The 24,261-nt window shown below is 35.5% G+C and overlaps 1 protein-coding gene across 5 annotated transcripts in view; it reads right to left on the bottom strand.

Annotated features, from left to right (window-relative positions):
- Positions 1–257: 257 nt before the first annotated feature.
- Positions 258–24,261, bottom strand: part of LOC150100889 (syntaxin-binding protein 5-like) — a 710,057-nt gene continuing 686,053 nt past the window's right edge. For all 5 annotated transcript variants that reach the window (XM_090401895.1, XM_090401898.1, XM_090401897.1 and 2 more), the window contains exons 28-29: positions 15,837–15,958; positions 258–2,642 (exon numbers count right to left, since the gene is read on the bottom strand). In XM_090401895.1, coding sequence (XP_090258021.1) covers positions 2,505–2,642; positions 15,837–15,958 — 260 coding nt within the window. In that variant the 3' untranslated portion in view covers positions 258–2,504. The remainder of the gene's footprint in view (positions 2,643–15,836; positions 15,959–24,261) is intronic.

Raw genomic sequence — 24,261 nt, forward strand, 5'->3', positions numbered from 1 at the left:
TTGCATTCAAAAAGTATTATTAGTGTGTAATAATATCCTTAGTTGTGGAATTCTGTAATAAATAGTTATTTCTTATGTGATAAATCCACACACATTTTTGCTTGAATAATGACCCAAATTTGAAACTAATCTATAGTAAGTTCAAGCCTGGAAGCAAAATTATCATACATGTCAGGCAATAAAGAGCTCTACACTTAAAAGCAATACAAAATAAAATTTACACTAAAAAATGTTTGCACTGTCAAGTAGCATTTTGTGATAAAAATACTTTATTAGGCCTACAAGCATTACGTTTCCTTTCTAAAACAATAGCAATTACATTTACCGAGAATTACACGACAGAATCAGAGAAAACTGTTGAAAATGATATGATGAAATAAATGTGTCTCACTGGCTAGCCAACATAAATTCAGGGGATCTTTTATAAGACCATATACTAAATATATTCTTCCTTTTTTCCCTCCCATCTTCTAATAATCACAAGTCAGACTTATTAACATTAATTTACTTTTGTTAGTGCAAGTCAATTAGTCATAATATACATATATACACTTCAAACCCGAAGTCTTATCATTGCTTTTAGGATTTCTTTGCACCTAAATGTGCAGTGTAGATGATTATATTTTTGGTATCAAAATTGATGGTATATCTCAAGTGAAGAAAAATGTCTGTACAATTCTTTACATCTGATATGCTATTAAGACTGTAAATGATTTATTTTTCTTTCACTGCATTTAGTTTCAGGTATAGAAAAACAGAGGCCACATGATGGCAAAAGAGCTTTAATACACTACATAAAAGAGAAACATTTTTTGTTTTTTTTAATTTCTTTATTTTTCTTTTTTTTCTTTTTGTCACTGAAACAATACCTGACATTAAGTACTGCCTCTATCAATTGTATAACTTTTGGCCACAGAAAATCAGGTGTTTATTATTATTATTTTTGTTTGTTTCTTTTTCCCCACACTATACAAAGGGAAGTACAGGTTGGAACACCCATCATTCTGTGTTAAGTACCAAGATAAACAGTGTGGATACATAAAGAAATAAACACAACCTGAGGCATATTACAGATACTGATGGGTATTTTTCTTACCTACACTGGTTGTACATAAAATCTCCCCTGGTAATAAACAGTATTTACATTACAAAGCCTGGCAGAAACCACAGATCAGTATTTATGCAAGATGAAAGCTATAAAGAAATTTATACTTATTCAAATCAAACAAAAATGAACAATTCATAAATTAAATTTGGTTAAAAAGTGTGTTTAATACAGTTTAATTATCATGTTTAAGTACATCATTAATAGTATACTATAATAATTACTAACATAAAACAAAATACAGCAAAAATAAGCATTTGGGAGGGATGACTTTCTATGTGAATATTAGGAAGATAAATATCTGCAGTGTTTCTCAGTATCATGCCAGAGTTGTATATGAGCATACTGTAGCTCACAAGCATCCATTACTAGAGTATTTCAAAGCTTATGTTTAATCTTACGGTGTAAAAGTCTTAAAAAAATGCAAGCCATCTTCATATAGTCTGAAATTGGAGAATGACACTCTTTAGTGAAATAAATTAGATTTTACCAAAATACTAAATTGCGTACGGTGGTTAAAAAGTGACATAACAATGTGCATCTGAGGTTGATAAAAAGTGTGCTATATTGACCATGTGGTTTCATGACCAGCCTTGCATACAGTCACATTCAATGGCCAAATGAATGGAATGTTACTAAACCGGCTCCTAGGAGTTCTCAGGAGACCCAACATGATTACAACATGAAATATTTTATATATATGTGTGTCTGTGTGTGTGTGTATATGTACATATATTTGAACATTGTTACTGTAATCTAATATTTCTAATCACAGTTTCATTCCCTGGTTATTTCTCTCCCATTAAAATTTGAGAGAGAGAGGTTTGGATGGGAAAAAGAGAGAGAGAGAGAGAGAGAGAGAGAGAGAGAGATGAATAGGAGGGGGGGGGAAGAGAGAGAGAGGTGGATGGGAGGAAAAGTAGGGGCAAGGCAGAGGGGAGGGGGAGAGAACAACTTGCAAGTTCACCACTGCTCAAGGAATTACATGGCACATATACAACACAACAGTGATCCTGAAGTGTGTTAGAGACTTGCCACAGGAAAATAACAGTCCCACTCACTATAAAACACAACAGAGGGGGGACTCTTAATTCCTGCTCAGCATCCACAGTAGCAAGAGTCCATTAGTCAGTCCTTCAGAAGTGCAGGACATGTTCGCTTTGTATCCCATTGTGCCCTCCCTTATAGAATCTAATTTAACATACATATAATATTTTCCATGTCAGTACCGGCAACATTTTAAAAATGCATTGACTAGCAACATGACTTTTTTTCTTAAAGTTCTCAACATTAACAAACAAACAAGGCTTGTCCCTTCAGTTTCCGAGATACAGGCACCATGTGACACAGGAAGTTCTCAGATCACTCAGAGTCAGCAGTAATGGTCCACATGATTGATTTAAAATTGATACCACTTCCTATCTTTGTATTTATTCATTAACTGATGGGCTGCATTAGAAAAGCTTTCAGCTTCTGACATCATCATTGCTGTGCGTTCCTCTAGTTGAGTTAAAGCTTCTCCTCTTTCTGTTAAACCCTGTAATTAAGGGAAAAAAAAAACTGATATAAAAATTTTCTATCATAATAAAACATTTAGTCTATTATAATTAATGTACTTGCAATTATGAATGTTTCTCATGAAATGTAATATTTAAATAATGGCTTGTCGTGATATTACAATATCTATCCAATCTACTGTTTCCACTCTGCTGATCTTTTTCAGAGAGCTACAGGCTTTTTTTTTTTTTTAACTAAGTGCTCTATTGATGGTACATTCACAGGTCTTCAACAATAACGACTAATGTGTTGAATGCATTTGAATACCTTACTGCCTAACTTTGCTATGCTGATTTCAAAAACATTGTCTCCTAGATAAATGTTGAAGCCAATTTAAACTTATAGATCTGAGAATTAGGTTAGAAATAAAATGGCTGACCAGAATAGAACCTAATAGAACAGAAAATGAGGAGAGTGAGCAGATAGACATCAATGACAGAAATCATATAAAAATGTGTGAACAAAGCTAATCTGAAGTGATATAGTCATTTATATAGTCTGGGAGAGGAAAGGTTAGCAAAATAGGTGTTTGATGCCATGAGGGCAAGAAAAATACCCAGAGGAAGACCAAGATTTAGGTGGAATGATGCACTTAAATGATGCAAATTAAGTAGTAATTTAGAAGACTGAAATATAGAGCTGACAAATAACAGATTAATATGAAAGACAGTTGACGAGCTTATTTCTAAAGTGAAGTATCTCCAATTTTTAATTTTTGAGCTGATTACATCATCATGTTGTTAAGACACTGCTGTATGTTATCACCATTTTTTTTATTTCCAAAATGGCGTAAATCCCATTTGAAACGAAATTAAAAAGTTGACTTTATTTCCAATGTGATACATTTTGTTCTTGTGTTTATTGTTTTCTGAAATTTTGTATTTGATGGAGATAAGTCACTTTGGAAATGAGCTCTTCAACTGTTGCTAGAAAAAAATAATAATGTAAGCTTAATTATGCAGTACTATCATAGTATCCTGTACACTCCTTGAGACTATACATAAGGAATTTGATGATAATGTTCTGAACCAATGCTATCCATTACATATTTATGGTGATGAGATGTTCTTAAATATTAGATTATGCAAAGATTTAGTTGCCTGGACTTTTTGAGGAGGAAAGAGATCCAGATGGTGGTAGGTCTGTGGAATGCTTAGTATCAGGAGAGATTAAAAGTTTGTAAGTTACAAAATTTAGCTGATAGATGGAAAAGAGGCAATATGATGGAAACACATTTTTCATCATATCACCTTTTCCTGTTATTTAATTTGGAGGTAGGTTTTTATGCTGTGAGAATAAGATTAATTGTATATAATTGATCCAACTGTATTACACCACACAGAGAAGAAAGTGGGAACATTTTTTAATACCATTATTGGTGGTTCATTTAGTAAGACTTTCATGAACAATAATGTAACATCAAAGCTCATTAGTATATCACAATTCTTTACTTTCTTAGTTAACATGTGATGAAATGTGTCTGATGTATTATGTCAGTGTTAGATATATTTTAACACAAGTTAAGCAGCCTAAGAATAAAATTTCTAGTAGAATATTGAGAACAACCACTTCTCACATTTCTAGAACAGAAGTCATTTGAAAAGTGCTGCATACTGTATTCCTGTTATACCAAACATTTAATTAACAAATACATTTACAGGCCTTTGGTATAACCTCCATTCTCCCTTATCACTACCCCTTTTGGATAAGTAAGTTGTACTGCTGTCAGCAAACTTTTTTTTTTTTTTTTTTTTTTGTCATTGTTGTGTTTGATGAGACAGGTCACCTCAGCAAAAACTTCATACTGAGTAGTTCTTTTAGCTTAGGGAACAGACTGAAGATTGGTGGACTCGTGTCAGGATTGTATGATTGGTGAAGAAACACTTACTTACCATCTGTATTTCCAAGATTCAATACACCAATATAAAACATGGCCTTGCAATGTCATGCAAAAATGAGGATTCTTGAACTATTTGCTGTGAATTCTAGACATAAAATATTCTTGTAGAAACTTGTGTGCTGCAATTCACTTCATATAAAGTATTGTGAATCCCAAGTTTTTTCCCCATATATTCAGTTTTAATGTTCATATGTGAATATGGATCATTGTGCAATTTATCTGAATAAGATTCTTCAATTTGAAGTCTTATCTTGCAAAACAAGAATAACGGAAACAGAAATAAGAGCACATATTTTTACCCTGAGTCTGCCTTACCATTGATGAAAAGACAGAACTATAACATCCTACTGGCCGTGCATGTATTGTCTGAAGAACTTTTGAAATGACCCTCATGCTTTAGTCACAAAACTCCTACTTGGTTGTCTTTTTTTTAACACTATCTGCAGCTCTCTCCACCACATTAACAGATACTAGTTAGTATCAAGAGATACTACAACTATCTCTGATCCCGAGTATTTTAATAATATAATGATACACCATTTTACTACTTGAATATGGAAGACATATGACTTCTGCATTGATTTAAACCTTGGTTTAAATAAATGCAGAATCAATTTAAATCTTCCTCAGCATCATTAAGCAGTAAAAAAAATAAAACATTTTTTTGCAGCTACTGCAAAAAAATATGCAGGATTTCAAAAAATAAAATATCTCAGCTATTTAGGCAGAGTTTTTTTTTTAGTGAAAATGACAAGTTAAATCTAGAAATGGACAACACAATAAACAAAGCTGGCATGGTGGGAAGCCATTTGAATAAATATATATGGAATAAGAGAGAAATTAGCCAAAAACTAAACTAGCAGTATACAAGACAGTGTTCAAACCAGTTTTATGTTATGGATCTCAGAGGATAAGAAATAAAACACTTGATTAAAGATTAGAGACCACAGATTGAGTGTTCTTAGAAAAATTAGGGGTCCAAACAGATGGCATCAGTGACAGAATCATATTAAAAATAAATACATTATGAAGAAACTTAACATTATTTGCATTCAAGAATGTGTGAGCAAGACTAATCTAAGGAGTCACTTAGACAGAATGGGAGAGGAAAGCAAAACACGTGTTTGATACCAAGATGGCAGGAAAAAAAACCCAGGAAGATCAATGTCTAGTGGAATAATTTAGTCAGAAATGCTTTAGAAGAATGAAATATTAGATACAACAACATATAATTATTATAATAGCATCACACCTCCAAGGAGCACATGGACTCATTGAGGGAGTGTACTCTACAACTATCCATCTCCACCATTTAATCCACCAATGGTAAAACTACTGCTACCATTATCATCTACTGAGAGATAATTACTTATGCAGCATATGATGGAAGGGACTAAGGGGAATGAGAGTATTGTACCTGGTCACAGGATCATAGGTGGCCACATTGCCTCCAACTGGCAAAGGTGACCATGCAGTCTTAAGTTAGGAGATTAATATTTGTCAAGAAGGAGTATATGTGGAACTACAAAGCAGGTGATTATGATTATGACAAGCTTAGGAGGAAGCTAAAATCTGTGCCATGGCATAAAACACTGCAAGGTAAGGATGTTAGTAGTGCATGCGAGATAGTTAAGGGTCATCTAGAGGAAGCAATATTAAATTATATACCTATGGTAAGGAGGGTTAATTGGGTAGGAGTTAGTTGGATAAGTAATATCATTAAGCATGAGCTGCAGAAGAAGAAAATGCTGTGGAGAGTATATAAGGAGAAAGATGACCAAGCATGGAAAGCAAAATTAGATTATGAGAAGAATCTAGCCAAGCAGACCAAAGGAAATCTCAAAGAGTTCTTTCGTTATGTAGCAAGTAAGAGGAAGAACTCAAGTTTCTCCTGGAAACTTGAGTTGTTTCCAGGAGAAAAAAACCCCTGCTATTCCTGTATGAGATCAACTAACTCACCTTCAATTGAAAAAAAATACCATAAAAAGATTCCTCTCATTATGATGAGAATCGAACTTAGGCCTTTTCGAATCGAAGAGTGCAATATGCTGCCATTCTTCCATTTTGCGCTACAGAGGTGCTTAGCAAATTGTAGCATCATCTTTATGAGATCGGCTTACTCATCTTCAATTGAAAAAATCATATTCCTCTCGTAACATGTCAACACATGTACCACAGCCATTGCTTGAACAAGGCCATATTTTTAGTAAATATTGGCTATATTATTAAATATAATTGGTGTTATTTTCTTTAATTTCAACTGTGTTGTTTGGTCGTAACTATTATAATCCAATATTATTTTCAAAAGCATTATATATTATGCTACTGATGTATACAAGAAAAATGGTGGCCAAGAAATTGACGTTGAATGATATTAATATGAAGGATTTAGTATAGTGTAGTGTGTATTTCATGTATTCATTACTGAGTGAATGTTTGTGGTAAAAGACTGAGATTGGCAAGCATGTTTGTTGGGAATATAAACAAAAAAGGTGATCAGCATGTTCATGAGCAATATAAAGCACAAGCAAGAAGGATAAATAAGATTTTGAGAGAAAATTAGCTAAGCAGGCCAAAGTAAATCCTTTTTTTTTTTTTTTTGCTATGTGGAAAGATAACTTTACTCTGTGCTGAAGACAGGAAAGTGACGGAATCAGAAGAAATAGTTCAGTTACTAAGTTATCACATTGCAAGGGTATATCATCAAGGCAGTGACTTCGTAGTTACTGATGTGACAAAGACTGCTATGAGAATGGAGGTAATCGTATATTGAAAAATATCAATGTAAATACAGCAGTGGGCTATGAGAATGTGCAAGTGAACTGGCAGTGCTTCTGATGAAGTTGTTTAATCTAAGTCATAGCTCTGGCAAGGTTCCAAAGGAGAAGATAATTCCATTACACACAAGTGTCTCCAAGACAGAAGTAGCAAATTATAGACTAATTAGTATCTCTGGAGTGGTGCTTAAAGTATTGGAAAAATTGATTAATAATAGAATTCAGGAATGAGTGGATAGGTATATGATACTCTATAGGGGGCATCATCGCTTTATAAAAGGGAGGTCCTGCCTCGGTATTTTATTCACATTTTATACTAAGATGACACCGCAATTGGATAAAGGAAATCACTACAATACATACTTTTGGAGTTTGCAAAAAGTATCTGTCATGGAATACCACATGGAAATTATTACATAACTTGGAGCAAATGGGAATGGATATGAGGTTCGTGGCATGGATAAGGAGAAGGCTGACAGACAGACACCAGAGGATGGTGTATGTGGAAGAGAATCAAATCAAATGGGGGGGTGACTGGTGGACCACTAGTCACCTTCATTTGCCTTGATCGCCCTAGGAATACTAGGACCTCTACTCTTTAATTTGTACATTAATGATATAGCAGAAGATTTGAGGGGAGATATTCAGGTGTTTGCTGATGATGCAAAAAACTAGTGAGGTGAGGGGGGGGGGGTGACTAGTGGACCACTAGTCACCTTCATTTGCCTTGATCGCCCTAGGAATACTAGGACCTCTACTCTTTAATTTGTACATTAATGATATAGCAGAAGATTTGAGGGGAGATATTCAGGTGTTTGCTGATGATGATGCAAAAAACTGGTGAGGGCAATAGCTGATAAAGATGATATAGATATCTTGCAGGATAATTTAAATATATTGGCAGTATGGACTAAGGTTGTCAATTTAATGTTGGAGATCCACACTATCCTAATGATAGTATGGGTCTCCTGCAAAGAGTCTTTGAGTACATGTATAAATAATAATATTGGAGTGCTGACAAATAACAGACTAATTTGGAGGAAAATTATTGATAGGAAAATATTAAAAGCCATTTGTTATTTATCAATCCACTTACACTTTGGTATTCCTCTTGGTCTTTTCCTGCCATTCTGAAAAACGACACTTCTTTTGCTAACCTCTCCTCTCTACTCCCAGTCTGTTTAATTGACCATACCAATTGATATTAGCTCTGGTAGCACATTCCTGAATGCTAACAACATCAAGTTCCTTCCTAATATGCTCATTTTTTATATGATACCGCCACTGATACCAGATGTTCACTCCCCTAATTTTTCTAAGAATTATCACATTTGTGGCATCCAGTCTTTGATCAAGTATTTTATTTCAAACCCAGTTCTCAGAGCTCTAAGTTAAAATTGGTTTGAACCCTATCTTGTATAGAGTACTTTAGAGTTTTAACTAATTTCTCCTTTATTCCATATAAATTTATCAGAAGACACCAGTGCTGATAATTCTGTTCTCAATTTTCATATTTACTTTACCTTCTTCACTAAGGATAGTGCTTAAATAGCTGATGTTTCACTTGTCCTATAGGTCTCCATTCACGATGCAGTTCATCTTTTCAATGTTTCTGCCTATTTTCATTATCTTTGTGTTTTTATTGCTAATTTTTATACGAAACTTATAACAGCAGTTATTCAATTTAATTAAGAAATCTCAAATTTGTATTGCATTTATTTAAATATTAACTATAACAACATTGCATAATTTAGTCAATGAATCCTGTAGACTTGTACTGTATTTATTTAGGAGTATGAATATCCTCTGCATAAAGTAAGGAGCCGAGATTAACAGCTTCAATTTTGATGTCAGGTTTTAGCACCACTTTCCTTCATAATGTAATCCACATAGATGATGGAGATAATATGCACCCTTGTCTCACACCTGATTAAACATCAAACATTTTCCTGTACCTTCTTCAATTCTAACTGCTCAGTTACAGCTCAAATATAGACTATGTATTGCTCAATATAATGTCTCTGTAGATTAGATTTTTTTGAAGAGCTCTCCTCTTGGCACTTTGTCACATGCCTTTTCCAGATCTAAAAAACTTAAATACAAATCGTCCTATTTTTCAAGGTTTTGATTATACTTAAAATTCACATTATAAGTAGAAAAGAATGGAAAATTAACATTCCTAGACATCCTTGTCAACAAAAACACCGCTGGAAGATTATCATTAGAAGTCTATAGGAAAGAAACCCACACAGGAAGGTACATACAAGCAAGCTCATTCCATCACTCTCAACAAATCCTTGTTATATTCTGAAGATTTCTCAGCTATATGTCTTAAAGTGTAAATCTGATCCTGATAACCTCTATTTGGCTTGAACCCAACTTGTTATCCTCCAAGTTTTTGTATCACAATTTTTCTTAACTTTTTCTCAAGTATACTTACGATGAATACTATGAGAACTGTACTCTAATATTTGATCATTTCTGATCAAATAACTTCTACTCCAGCTGCCTTTCCACATATCGGGTTTTTGATATGTGGAAAGGCCATGTTCTTTCTACCTCAAGTATTGATATGTACTCCTGGCTGCTGCATTCCTCTTGAATGTTTTCTGTTAGTGTTATCACTGCTTGTTTCATTTAGCCATCTTTCAAAGTAATTACTCCAGGCATCTAGAATATCTTAAGTTTTTATGTCATCTTTGCTATCTTTCATTCCTTTTACAGTACTCTTTCCTACATTCTGAGCTTTTTCAAACAGCCTCCAGAATATTTTACCATCTTCCTGATATTTATTTTTTTATCTTCTTATCAAAGTCTTCGCATGTCTTTTGTTCAGCTAGTTTTATGGTATTGAACCATCTTACATTCTTCTCTTTATTTTATCTGAGCATGACTTGCTTGCCAAGACCTATCAATATGCATTTTAACTCAACTGCCTCTTGTAACTTCCTTAGTCCACCCTGGAGTTCTGATTTTTTTATTCATGCAGACAACTTCACTACTTGCATCTGTGGCTGAATCTATCAATGTTTTCTTCAGAGTTTGTCACTGAATCTCCATGCTTTCAACTTTCATTTTTTCTCAAATAATGTTTATGTATTTGAGTTTATAACTACTCTCTGAAAGCTGTTCAACTTTGATTCATTTTATAAAACTTTCTTATACATTTTTTATTCCAATTTGATATAAAATTTTATCCTAATCAAAACTAAATGGTAACTACTTCCTTTTTCAAATACTCTGTGTATTCTTGTGACCTGAATTAGTGAGAAAGTATTATTGTCAATGATAACAAAGTCAATGAGACTATTTTTTTTTTAAATAATGAAACCTGTGGTGCGATCATAATTAAAAGAAACACACATATTAAGAGCACACAAATTCTGCTACACTGAAAAATCTTTAAACCAGGAATTAGAAGTAATCAAAAATACAGCCATCCTAAATGGATATAATCCTAAAACAACTCAAAAAATCATCAGTCACTTCTCCACACACACATCAAACTAGACAGGAAGAAGTCCATAGGATTTCTATACCCTACGTCAAAGGCATCTCCGAACGTCTTTCTAAAATTATGAAGAAATACAATTTTGCCACTGCTTACAAACCTATCAACCAAATTTACAACTTGTTACCTTCTTCTAAGGACAAACTCTCACCTTTGATGTTGCCTGGCGTTTATGAGATTCCATGCTCATGAAAATTGTCTTACTTTGGACAGACAGGTACGTCTGTTCAGAAATGCATCTCGGAACATCAAGACCATATTCGTCTTTTTAAACCGCAGAAATCTGGTCTCTCTCAACACGGAATTGAAAATCCAAACCATAGGATCCATTAGGAAAAGTCTAAACTTTTACATAGATCTTTATATAAACATGAACATTTATATAAAGAAAGTTCTGAAGCCCTACTACACAGACCAAACTTAAACCACAACATTCTTACTATTCCTAAAGTATGGGAAATTGTCATACAAAATTGTGTTAAATAATTATTTTATTATTATTATTTTATTTCTGTAATACGTTACGCACGTTTAATGAGATTCTATTGTAATCGTGCACCCTAACTGTATGTTATTCCTATTATTGTTTTAAACTACTGTACTGATGATGTCCTAAGATACTTAGGATGAAATATTTGGATGAAGGGGTGCTTAAGGGTCAAAGCTGTATAACTGAGAGGAGACCTCCACATAGCCTTTAAAGGAATGCGGAGAACCGACCAGGGCTTCTGACCTAATGTCCAATCCTCACCTTCTCGTGGTGCACCCTGTTGGGTATCTACTTTGATACTGAACGAACGAGGATGGGCTGGCAATTTGGGATTTAGCCGACCAAATTGTATTCTTATTGGTTAAACCAAAATAAAAAATGATGGTACAACATGACAAAATTTCATGCCGGCTGGGGCGTCGCCCGGTTAAACAAGGCCCCCGTTGTTTTCGCCAGGGAACCAGGGCGAACAGCGAAAAGTCAGCTACTGGAACAAATCTGAAAACAAACCCCAACTCAACATCACCAGAGTTAAAGATCGGTACTATCAATGTAAGAAGCCTGAATGGCAAAGAAATGGAGCTAGCTGAGGAATTAGATAAGTACCAGATCGACATAATAGGGGTGACTGAAACAAAAAAGACCAAAACTGGTGAGATCTTTCTGAGCAATAAATACAAAATGTTATATTCAGGCAATGACAATCAAGGAAAAGAAGGAGTAGCCATAGTATTCAACACAAAATACGAGGCTAATCTTCTTGAATGGCAGTCAGTCTCAAGTAGAGTAATGTGGGCAAATATGAGAATGGGGAACTGGACAATGAGACTTATTTGTGCCTATGGTCCCACAGAAGGTTCTACTAAGGTAGAAGTGGAGGAATTTTTTGAGGCTTTAGAAAAAGCAACTGACACAATGAAAAAAGAAAAGTTGGTCCTTGTTGGGGATCTAAATAGTAGAGTAGGAAATGATTGTGAGACATACAAAAATATTTTGGGAAAATTTGGAGAAAAGAGCAAAGCTAATAATAATGGCAAATATCTGTTGGATTTCTGCTCAGGACATGGACTGGTTATTACTAACACCATGTTCCAACATAAAAATGTGCACAAATTCACATGGAGAGAAGAGGCTAGGAATAAGAAAAGTCTCATTGACTATGTTATTGTTGATAGTGATGTTTTCTCCCTGGTGCAGGACACCAGAGTGTACAGAGGATTTGAAATTGGAAGTGATCACTATTTAGTCTTGAGCAGGATAAAATTGAATCTCATATTGAAAAGAATAACATGTAAGAAAGTTTTAAAGCGAATAAAAGTTGAGCAGCTCTCAGATGTGAACTGTAGACTAAAATACAGAAATATTATTGAAAAGAAAATGAAAGAGTTTGAGAACAGGAATCAAGCCTTGGAGATTCAGTGGCAAACTCTGAAGGAAACATTGATTGATTCTGCCAGAGAGGCATGTGGTGAGGTTGTGTGCAAGGATAAAAAAATCAGAACTCCCTGGTGGACACAGGAAGTTAAAGAGGCAGTGAAGGAAAAGAAGAAAGCATATCAAAAGTTCCTGGCAAATAAGTCAGCTTTTACTCTTACAGAATACAGAGACAAATGTAAGAAAGCTAAACAGTGTGTAAAACTAGCTAAACAAAAGTCATGGGAGGACTTTGGCAAGAATATAGAAAATAAATATCAAGAAGGTGGCAAAATATTCTGGAGGTTGTTGAAGAAGCTTAGGAATGGAGGAAAGAGTGCTGTAAAAGGAATTAGAGATGATAAAGGTGAAATGAAAACAGGAGAAAAAGATATCCTTGAAGTATGGAGTAATTACTTTGAAAAACTGCTAAATGAAACAAGTAGTGATGACAGCACAGTGATAAAAAACACTGACCAGGCATGCAGTCAGGAATACATATCCATACTTGAAGTAGAAAAAGCCATCAAAGGCTTGAAATGTGGAAAGGCAGCAGGAGTAGATGATATTCGACCAGAAATGCTGAAGTATGGTGGTATAAGAGTCTTACAGTGGCTGCACTGCATAGTTCAGAAAGCCTGGACAGAGGGACGAATTCCCGATGATTGGAGTAGAGCTCTCATAGTACCCATATATAAAAAGGGAAATAAAACTGAATGTGAGAATTACAGAGGTATTTCCCTACTGAGTGTTCCTGGCAAGATCTATGCAAGTATACTTGAGAAACGGTTGAGAAGAATTGTGGAAGAAAAGCTTGGTGAAGAACAAGCTGGATTCAGGCCAAATAGAGGCTGTCAGGATCAGATCTTCACTTTACGACAAATAGTCGAGAAAGCATGGGAATATAACAAAGATCTGTATTTAAGTTTTGTCGATTTGGAAAAGGCATATGACAAGGTCCCAAGAGAGAAGCTATTCAATACGCTGCAGTTATATGGTGTCAATGGGGCATTATATCAAGCAATACTTAGTCTTTATTTGAGTTGTGAGTCAGCAGTTAGAATTGAAGGAAGTACAGGAAGATGGTTTAATGTTAAATCTGGTGTGAGACAAGGATGTACATTATCCCCTCTGTTATTCATTATCTATATGGATCACATTATGAAGGAATGTGGTATTAAACCTGATATCAAAATTGGAGATGTTAATGTCAGCTCTTTGCTTTATGCGGATGATGTTATACTTCTAAATAAATCCGCTACAAGTCTGCAAGATTCTCTGACTAAATTGAATAGCTGTTGTAATAGATATGGTATGAAGGTCAGCAATAAAAAGACAAAGACAATGAAAATAGGCAGAATCATTGAAAATGTCAACTGTGTTGTGAATGGAGAACCGGTGGAACAAGTAAAACATTTCAGCTACTTAGGCACAATTTTTACTGAAGATGGTAAACTAAATATAGAAATAGACAACAGAATCAGCAAAGCTGGTATCGTGGGAAGTCAATTGAATAAATTCATATGGAATAAGAAAGAAATTAGTCGGAACACTAAATTAGCTGTATACAAGACTGTGTTCAAACCAATTTTAACCTATGGATCTGAGAGCTGGGTCAGAAGTAAAACACTTGACCAAAGACTAGAGACCGCAGATATGAGAGTCCTGAGAAAGATTAGAGGCGTGAACAGATGGCATCAATGGCAATATCATATTAAAAATGAGGATATTAGGAAAGAACTTCACATTGTGAGCATCCAGGAATGCGTTAGCAGAGCTAATCTCAGATGGTATGGTCACTTAAATAGAATGGGAGAGGAAAGATTAGCAAAACAAGTGTTCTCTGCCAGGTTGGCAGGAAAACGACCCAGAGGAAGACCAAGATATAGGTGGATTGATACGGTACAAAGTGCCTTAGACGATAGAAATATAAGATCTGATAATGTTGGAGTCTTGACAAGTAACAGACTGATTTGGAGGAAAATTGTAGATAGGAAGTTAGTGATGATGTAATTTTTTCATGTAGTACTGTCATATCCTGTACACCCCTTGAGGGTACAAGGCAGGAATTTGATGATGATGATGATGATGATGATGATTCTTCTTTCTTGCACTTCTCTCCATGTCAATTTGTGTGCATCTTTATGTGGGAACATGAAGATGCACACAAATAATAACCAGTCCATGTCTTGAACAGAAATATAGCAAGTATTTATCATTATTATTAGCTTTGCTCTTTTCTCCAAAAATTTTAAACACATTTCTATATGTCTAGTAATAATTTCTACTTTCCAGAAAGGAACAACTTTTCCTTTTTTTTGTTGTGTCAACTGCTTTCTCTAATGCCTCAAAAAATTCCTGACTTCTTCCTTAGAACCTTCTATAGTACCATAAGCACAAATAAGTCTCATTGTCCAGTTCCACATTCTGATATTTGCACACATCACTCTACTTGATACTGCCTGCCGAGCAAGAAGATTATCCTCATATATAGTGTTGAATATGTAGCTACTCCTTTTTTTTCCCTCATCATCATCATTGCTTGAATATAACATCTCGTATTTGCTGCTCAGAAAAATACTGCTAGTTTTTGTCTTCAATGTTTCAGTAATGCCTTATCCAATTCTTCTGCTAGTTCTATTTCTTTTCTGGTGATGCTTCTTATGCTGATGGTGCTAATCTTGAACTTGGCTGATATTGGGTTGGGATTTGTTCCAGTAGCTGACTTTTCACTGTTCGCCTTGATTCCCTGATGAAAACAATGGGGGGTGTCTTGTTTAATCAAGCAATGCCCATAAACAAGTCCAATAGGATATCATGCTTCCTACAAACCTAAACTTTCATTCCTCTTATTTATCTTCTCAAATACAGGCATCCACAACATTCTTTCAGACTTTCATACCACTCCTGACAATGAACCATCCCTGAAAAAAAAAAAAAAAAATAAATAAAATAAAATAAGCTACCCTCATGTGTATAAACAGTGGTATTTTTAATTAACAATTTCAAAAACAGTTCAACAACAGCAATAGAAATAATAAAGGATTCATACAGCAATAATCAAAATATGAAACAGTACAAACCTGTCGTGCTTTAGCAAGTTCGCCAGCCAATGTACCTGTCTGTGCTTTTACAGTATCTATGTTGCTGTTACCTGGGATATGGCGTGCAACACTCTTGGAAGCCTTACCACTGGCTTCTCCAACTATTCAATGAGACAAACATAATAAACTTATAAATAATTTCTACATTATGGAAAATGAAACAAAATATTCTTTTGACTTGCTTAAAAGGGGATCAACATTGGTAAAAGTATTATTCACATAACACTACTCTTACCTCTCCTTGCAATTGTTCACTGGTAAAGCATTTGCAACCGCTGGCTGAAGGTAGACCCATTCAGCACCCTCCAAGCAAAAAAAAACGTAGTCCTCATACCCTACTAATTACACTCTCATAAAATTTCTGAGAGAAGCCCCTTGTTCTCCATTCCTATGATGTATTGCAAAAAAAGTCTTCTGTGTCAATCCTATAAAATTGTTTTAATAACATATGTATTTCTATCAGGTCTCCACCCCCCCCCACCACATTTTTGCCTATCAACCGGTTTCTGCAACGCATAAACATTCAATGTATCCTTTTTGGGAGCATCCATAGACTTACCACAATCTTGGTCACTCACCTGGATTCTATCAACCACTTGCTCATCTCCATGGAATCCAGGCAACCAGATCTGCATGCAGTAATGCAGATTGTGCTTTATTAAGGGGAAAGATAACTTCCCTATCCCTGTTTGTCAGTGTGTTCTTCAAGAAGCAAATAATGTGATGCTATTTTGGCCACCTTTGCAATATGTCCCCCTAAACTTCCACTCCCTGTCCACAATCACACTCAAATTCTTGGCCTTGTCAATTTCTTGTGTTTCAGTTCCATCAATGTAATACACAGCTTGTGATCTCTTCATCCCCTTACACCTCAGCATATTAAACTGGCAGCTGCTATCCTTTGCCCATATTGCCAGTCTATTTCAGTCCCCTTGCAGAATCTCTACATTACCTTCATTGACTGCTGCTCTTCCTTGCTTTATACCATTAGCAAACAACATTTCCCCTTAAATCATTTCCTGTATCACTGCTTTAAAAATTAAACAGCAATGAACTGAGAACCGAGCCCACTAGACACTACCCATCTCTAGATTCATTTTCCCAATATCTATCCATCAGCCATCCTTTTATCCAAATCACCAGCTTCATATCCATCCATATTTGCTCCAGATTATGCAACACAGTGCCATGTAGTATCCTGTCAAATGACCTAGGAATGTCCAACAGTATCACTGTGTGGCCATTTCCTTTATCCAATTCACTTTAATATCATATTTCTGTCCACTCAGTCCTAAATTCTGTCTTTTACCAAACCAAATCTTTTACCAAATTCTCCATTGCCTTAACCATCACTCATCAGATACTGTACTGGAGCCTTTTTTATGTGATTGACCTATTTTGCACTTTTTCTGCAAATTGGCAGCTTCTCTGACCAACAGTTTGATCAGAGAAGATGTTAATTCCCTTGCACATTCTCATAATGCACAGGCTGATATCGTATATCTAATTTCATGCCATATTTGCATTAAAGTTTTGTGGTATCATTAGCATCTCCAATTTCTCTATTTCTATTTTCACATCTGGCACTTGGATAGTGCATCCTTGCAAAATGTCTGCTCATTAACTTGACTAGCACTTATTAAAGTTATCCCATCAGTCATTTTCCTTTTTATTTATTAAGGGAAAATGACTATGATGGGATTTCATTTAGCCTCATCATCTTGTTTCCTCTCATAATTAGTTTTGAATTTCTTACCATACAAAGTCACCCCTTCTTGCTTGTGCTTTGTATTGCCCACTGACTTGCTGATCACCTCTCTCTCTCTTTATATATCATCCACAATGTTTTCTTTTCTGCAACTCTTACTTAATGATGCTGCTCATCCATTTAACCCATGTACTGTTAACATCTTTCCCCTTCAAATTCTTATACCGTGGCCTGCTCCCAGGTCAAGACCACATGATTGTTGTCCTGGGTTACTATTCTCTGATACTATCACAGGATCCAGCACTCTCGAACCTTGAATCCCCTCTGTTACATGTCTAAAGTAATTATCTGATAACAGCTGTACAAATTCCATTTGTTCCCTCCTTGTGACTATTTCTTCTTCCAATCTATGTCAACATGTCTAGATATCATGGGTTCAAGTCTTGCCATGGGCATTTGTAAAATGCTCTGACAAGTTTGTAGAACTACAAGCTTGTCCATAAAAAAAAAAAAATAAATAAAATAAAAAAACCACTCATCTTGCACTTATTGTGCTAACTTCCCAGTGCATGCCATTCACATTCTGTTTTGTATCCCCTGGTCTATACCAGCAAAGTTGTAGTATTATCATTATAATACTGCAGATATTATATAATACCTATAGTAACATACTCCTTCATCCATAACCCCTCCCTCACTCAAGTTCCAAACCTGGGGAGCTACATTCGAGCATCATGTCATCTTTTTCCCGCTCACCAACTGACTTCTAGGATGCCTAACCCACACTAACCAGAATTCCCCAATACTAGTTTCTCTGACATCATGCTTCCAAACTTTCACTAAACTTTCTCAAGACACTTAAATATGAATCCATTCACACATTCATAACTAAAATAACCAAAAGAATACTGCAAATGATCTATAGAGCACTGGAAGCCCAAAATAACAAATCACACTACCCTCCATTCTGATTGGATGTGGCAGAGCCTGGGAATGTTCTTCTCCAGAGTGCAAGTTACATAGTCTGGAGCTGTTTCTTCCAAGTGTGGATTTGGATTTTTGCTTTATATCCATCAGAGTTCATCTGTCTACATAGATGAAATAACAAGGATATACACCACCTCTGGATAATGCAATGCTTCCTACTATGTGGCAGTTTTACAGAATATATTACTTCTGTTTTAATATGAGAATACCCATGTTATACTGGAGATGCTATTGCGACATGGTCTGAGAAAAATAATGTGTAAAAAAACTTGCCTGAGCAGAGTCCCAATCTGAATCCAACAGAACATCTTTGGAATGCATTGGAACATGTGGGCTAGACAAGTATATACAACAACTTAGGAGTACTACATTAAAATATGTAGTATTCAAATTAATGCTGAAATGTAGGAATCCTAATGGTGTTTATAAAGGAACAAAATAGATTTCTTAGTGATATCAAGTGGTTTTTCAGTTTGGATGACTATACTGTTTTGTATACAATGGCTTGTAGTTTTGGTTATGTTTCATACTGCTGAGATTACCTATGTGATCTTCAAATGTTTAAATGTTTTTGTATACAATGGGTTGTGGTTTTGGTTGTGTTTCATACTGCCGAGATTGCCTATGTGATCTTCAAATGTTTAATGAACCTAGGGTCTAGTTTTATGGCAAGGGCTTCAGTGAGTAAATGTTACACTGAATTGACCATTTTTGTATTTCAGCCTGAACTATTACTGAAAAGTGATTTTCCAGAATTACATGGATTGAGTTTTGTTGGGAACAGATAGTTGTTCAGAATTATGGCTGAAGCAACCAAGACACTGAAGCCAGTGTACTGTATATGTTAATTGTGTGTTCTTCTGGCTGTTTTTTAGTTTTATAAGGTAAAAAAAAAAACCAAGTTTTCAGAAGGAAAAACCCTGCCACCTCTGTATAAGAATATCTAACTCACCTTTAGTTGAAAACTCTTATAAATGGTGTTTTGCATCCTAGATGGATGTCAAAGGTATTACTAAAGGGTACTGCTGATATTGAACTGCAGATGCTCTGTGGGTTTTGGAAGTTTTACAGTCTTGTGGGGAAGAGATTATCATTATTATTATGTGATACCTCCAGGGAGTCCAAAGACTCATCGAGGGAGGATACCTACTCTACATCTCTCTGTCTCCACAACTCAGTCCACCAACTACAACAACTAACCGCAACTACACCAACGGCATCTACAGCCCTCCACACCAATAGTATTTCCACTGACAATCACAAACATTCATGCCCACGGCAGGATTCGAACCCTCAGCCTTTTGGCTGGAGAGCGGATATGCTAACTGCTCAGCCAAACAGGCTGGCATTATTCCCAAGTCTCTGAAATGCTATAATAATTCTGAAGTAAAAGGTGCTTTGAGTTGATCTAACATAAATGTGGAGAAAAAAAAGTTCTTAGGTAAACTTGCTCTGACCTTATAGCTAAAATTATAGGAATTACCTACTGATTTTGTGTGTTTGTATTGTCCAAGTTTTTTGAGGAAACCAAACATTTCAATTCTAATACTGATAGGATTAAGTTCCAATCAGTATTCAACTGAGAGTGATCAACTGAAATAGCCTGCCTACACTCCATCAAACTTTTCATTCACAGTCATTCAATACGTCATATACACTGCTTGAAAAGAAGTCAATGGGCACCATAGTGTGAGGAACAAACAGCCATTGTGCCCACTCTAATAAGATGTAGGATATCATTTTGCTGTGATGACTACACCAATCCTACAGGTCATACTTTCCACAAGCATACAATAGCGATCAATGGGAGCTTTGGACCATTCTTCCTGTAGGCACGTAATGAAGTTCTGAACTCTTGTGGGGTAGACATTCCTTGACCTCGTCCAACACATCCAGTTCATCCTACAGATATTCAATAGGGTTCAGATCAGAGTTCTGTGGAGGCCAGTCAAGTATGGTGACATTCATGTCCACAAACCATGCAGTTACAGCAGCAGTTTTATGGCATTGTGCATTATCCAGAATTCAGATACCTCTTAGAGTTCAATGTTTGTGGCACTACAAACACAGGTCTGAGACCAAACTAGGAAAAACAGGATCATACCATCACACTGCCACCTCCAAATTTCATAGTTAGGGTTATGCACTCTGGTAAGATGTTCACCAGGTATCTGCCACGCCCATTCATCTGCTCAGTACAGGATGTAGTGTGATTCGTTGCTCCATAATACAGCTTTTCCAAGCTTCCACGTCCCACTATACACAGTCTTTGTACCACTGAAGATGATGTTGCACATTGGTTTGGGGAATGTGGGGTTTTTGCAGTCCTATTGTGGGAACTCATGTTGTGAGCCTCAGTTCTGAATTGTTTTGTGCAGATTCATGTTCCAGTTGATGCCAGGAATGGCGCATTCAATGTGTTGGTCAATGAATGGCGATTTTTACATATTATCCTTCATAGCACCCCACGGTCATGTTCAGTGAGTGCGGTGGGTTGTCCACTGTAGGTAGCAATTACAGTTGACTCTCTGTGCTTCCATCTCAGTATGGTATCAGTGATTGTTGACATGAGATGGTCCAATTTGTCAACAATTTACTGAACAGATAGGCCTGTAACATGGAATCCTATCACAATGCATCTTTCAAACTCTGTCAGTTCCTTTCTTGCAGTCATTTCAATTGGACATAGTTGCACTGACTTGGGAGCATCATAATTTCTCCAATTTATACCTGCTATAAACACGACTTGTTACATGGCACGATGCACCTTGCCCATGGGAGTGGGTGCCTGTTACTTCTTTCCAAGCAGTGTGTGTGTGTATTGGTATATTGAATTGTTGTGAATGAAAGGTTTCATCATATATTAATAAGTCTCTCAGGTCGATCTAACCTATAGTAAATTCATAATATGCTCATGCTTTGATTCCTAGCCTCTACATTATTATTTGTCTCATTTTTGCTATATTTCCTTATTTTCTGAAAATACAGCAGAGAAGAGCAATACATTTGGCTGATTCAATAATATTCAGAGTCAACCACATCACTCTCAAAAATTCCCTTGTTTGGGTGGCTCAGTCAATCCTATGAACATCACATAAATAACCAGAAACAGATAAGGCTAAAAGTATGTGGGCTGTTAGCTGAACATGGTACTTCAAGGGAAAGTGCAATATTATTCTCACCAGGTTGACAAGGCCAACACAGAAGCTGCTGAAATGTTCTGCATAGCTTGATACCAGAACAAGCTCAGTACAACATCAATGTTTGTAGAGAACTGCTTACTCAATCCTTAGGACACAATTTGTTTCATTAAATGAACTGTTACCTGTGATAAAAAAAAAAGGATCTACTTCAATTTTCTTCTTCTGCCTCTCTCAATCCACAACTGGATATATAATTCCTCCAAAACATGCAAAATCAGTAGATCAACTCTGGTTATGCAGCATTTTAGGTCCTGACAAGAGATTGGTTTGATAAGTTTGATAATTTGCATTTGGAATTTTGAGGATATAGTTTACTTTGAAATGATTCCAGAAGGGTGCACCATAAATAACTTCCATTTTTATTATTATATAATAATAACACAAGCATTTGCTGTTATTGGTCAGTCAGCTTGATTCACTGATTTGTTGTTTTATGGCACAAGGACAACATAGGACTTACTGCACCAGGACAGGTCAGTCTGCAGGTGCTACCTAACATAAAAGTCAAGAATGCATGGATGCAATAAACAAAATCAGGGGAAATGGAAATAGAGGCTTCTCCCCTTCCCATCATACAATCCAAATCTGAATATCAAGAGTATTTTTATTTTATTTATTATTATTATTATTTTTTAAATTTTTTATTTTTCAAGAAATAAGCCTGCTATTGGAGATATAAAAAAAGCTTGCAAAAAGATAAATAAAGATGAAAGAAAGTCTTATATTTTGTTCATTATTGTGTAATTTTATGAAGTTTAAAATAAAAATTTTGTTTTGTACTGGTTACCCCATTACATAATAATTTTACTAGAAGCGTGTCCAATAATGTACCATGAATTTGTCTGAATTGAAAAACCTTTTTTTTCCCCATTTTAGCTTATTTTGTCATTATTATCACCTCTCATGATCTGCTCTTCCGTGAGGGCTATACTCATGTTGGAATGATTTCTACATATTTGTCAGTGACGTCACATGCTCATTTAGGTTGGGTGTGTGCTGTCATATGGCTTATGCAACCCATGCTACAAAATTCACATTTGACTGTATGATTGCATTGATGTATGAATTCAGAGTGCATAAGCGCTCCCCTTAATTGGTACAATGCAATTAATTGTAGGATAACTTTGAATAGTTTCATTTATCAATTAATATAATTTTAAATATGGACGGCATAAAGGTCAAATGAACAATAGCTATGATTCACATGCACCATTTATGTGAGAAGCACAAAGGGTTTACGCTTCATGGTGATCTTAGATTATCATTGGTAAATACTAGACTAAGACATGGATGATTTGAATTTTGATATGATTTTTAAATACAGTCGTATAATATCCACAGACATCGAAAAAAGTAATCACTTTGAAAATTATTATTTTTCCAGAAAGAAAGGCCGAAATAACTCATTTTACTTATTTGTTTAAACACAAGTTCCAACCTCCTTCGAATATAAGCATACAATTTGTGAAAGCTTAGGCAGAAAAAATGGGACATTCAACAGACCATCAACACTGTTTCCCATTGTAAATTATATATTAAAAAACCCTTTTTTATATCAGTGTCTTAAACATGTCAGTTCACACTTCATGCATGCAAAACAGATGACCCAGAAAAAAGAAAAAAAAAAAAAAACAGCAACGCGTGACAAATGACAACGTTCAATTGGATTGGTTGACATAATAACCAATCACACCCACTGGTTTCTGGGTGCTATTGTCTCAGCGCACACCCTACCTTGCATTCTGGGTGGTTTCAAACCACTCGGACTCTAAGAATTTGACCTGTTGCACCATCTATATGTCTGTTCAAAGAGCTCATAGGTGTCTGTGACCTCACTTCCAGGCTATTAATGAGAATGTGATGTAATGTTTACATGTTGAAAAGTTTCTTCTTCATGAAGGATAGTATATTGTGATTAAATTTAAAAATTATGGAAGTCAGGAAACAATTAGCAAAGTCTTTAACAGGAATAAATGCAAAAATATAAGATTGGTGATATTACTATTCCATGGGTGTGCACAGTGCACCTGGTATATACACCCCTAATATTTGTATAGTAACCTATGATCATGTCGTTTGTTTAGAATGCTGGGAGATTTTGTGAATTGTTTTGCTGATGGTAGGGAGATGACATAAGCAGATGAAACAGTGTTACTTAAAGATCACTTTGCAAGGGAGCATAATCCAGGCAGAGATGTTGTAGTGAAAATAAAAATATACAACTAGTTTTCACTATATTTTCATAATCAAGCTGTTCATAAAAAGCAAAGCACAAAATAGTAAATCTTCTTGTATCTTTTCCACACACCCCATCCCCAAATGATTAATTTAATTTACATGGAGTGTAACTCATTAATTTACAGAGTGTAACTCATTGATAGAGCGTATACACTTTGCATGTGACAAGCCTTGGTTCCACTCACAGCACCTTCCATTTTTTTTTTTTTTAACCAAGATAGCTGCACTACATTTAAATGAGGAGGGCCATTATGTAATTCTGTCCTGT

The sequence above is a fragment of the Typopeltis vanoorti genome, chromosome 12 (genome assembly GCF_054136105.1).
Source record: "Typopeltis vanoorti isolate ZY-2024b chromosome 12, IOZ_Tvanoo_1.0, whole genome shotgun sequence".
Classification (NCBI taxonomy): Eukaryota; Metazoa; Arthropoda; class Arachnida; order Uropygi; family Thelyphonidae; genus Typopeltis; species Typopeltis vanoorti.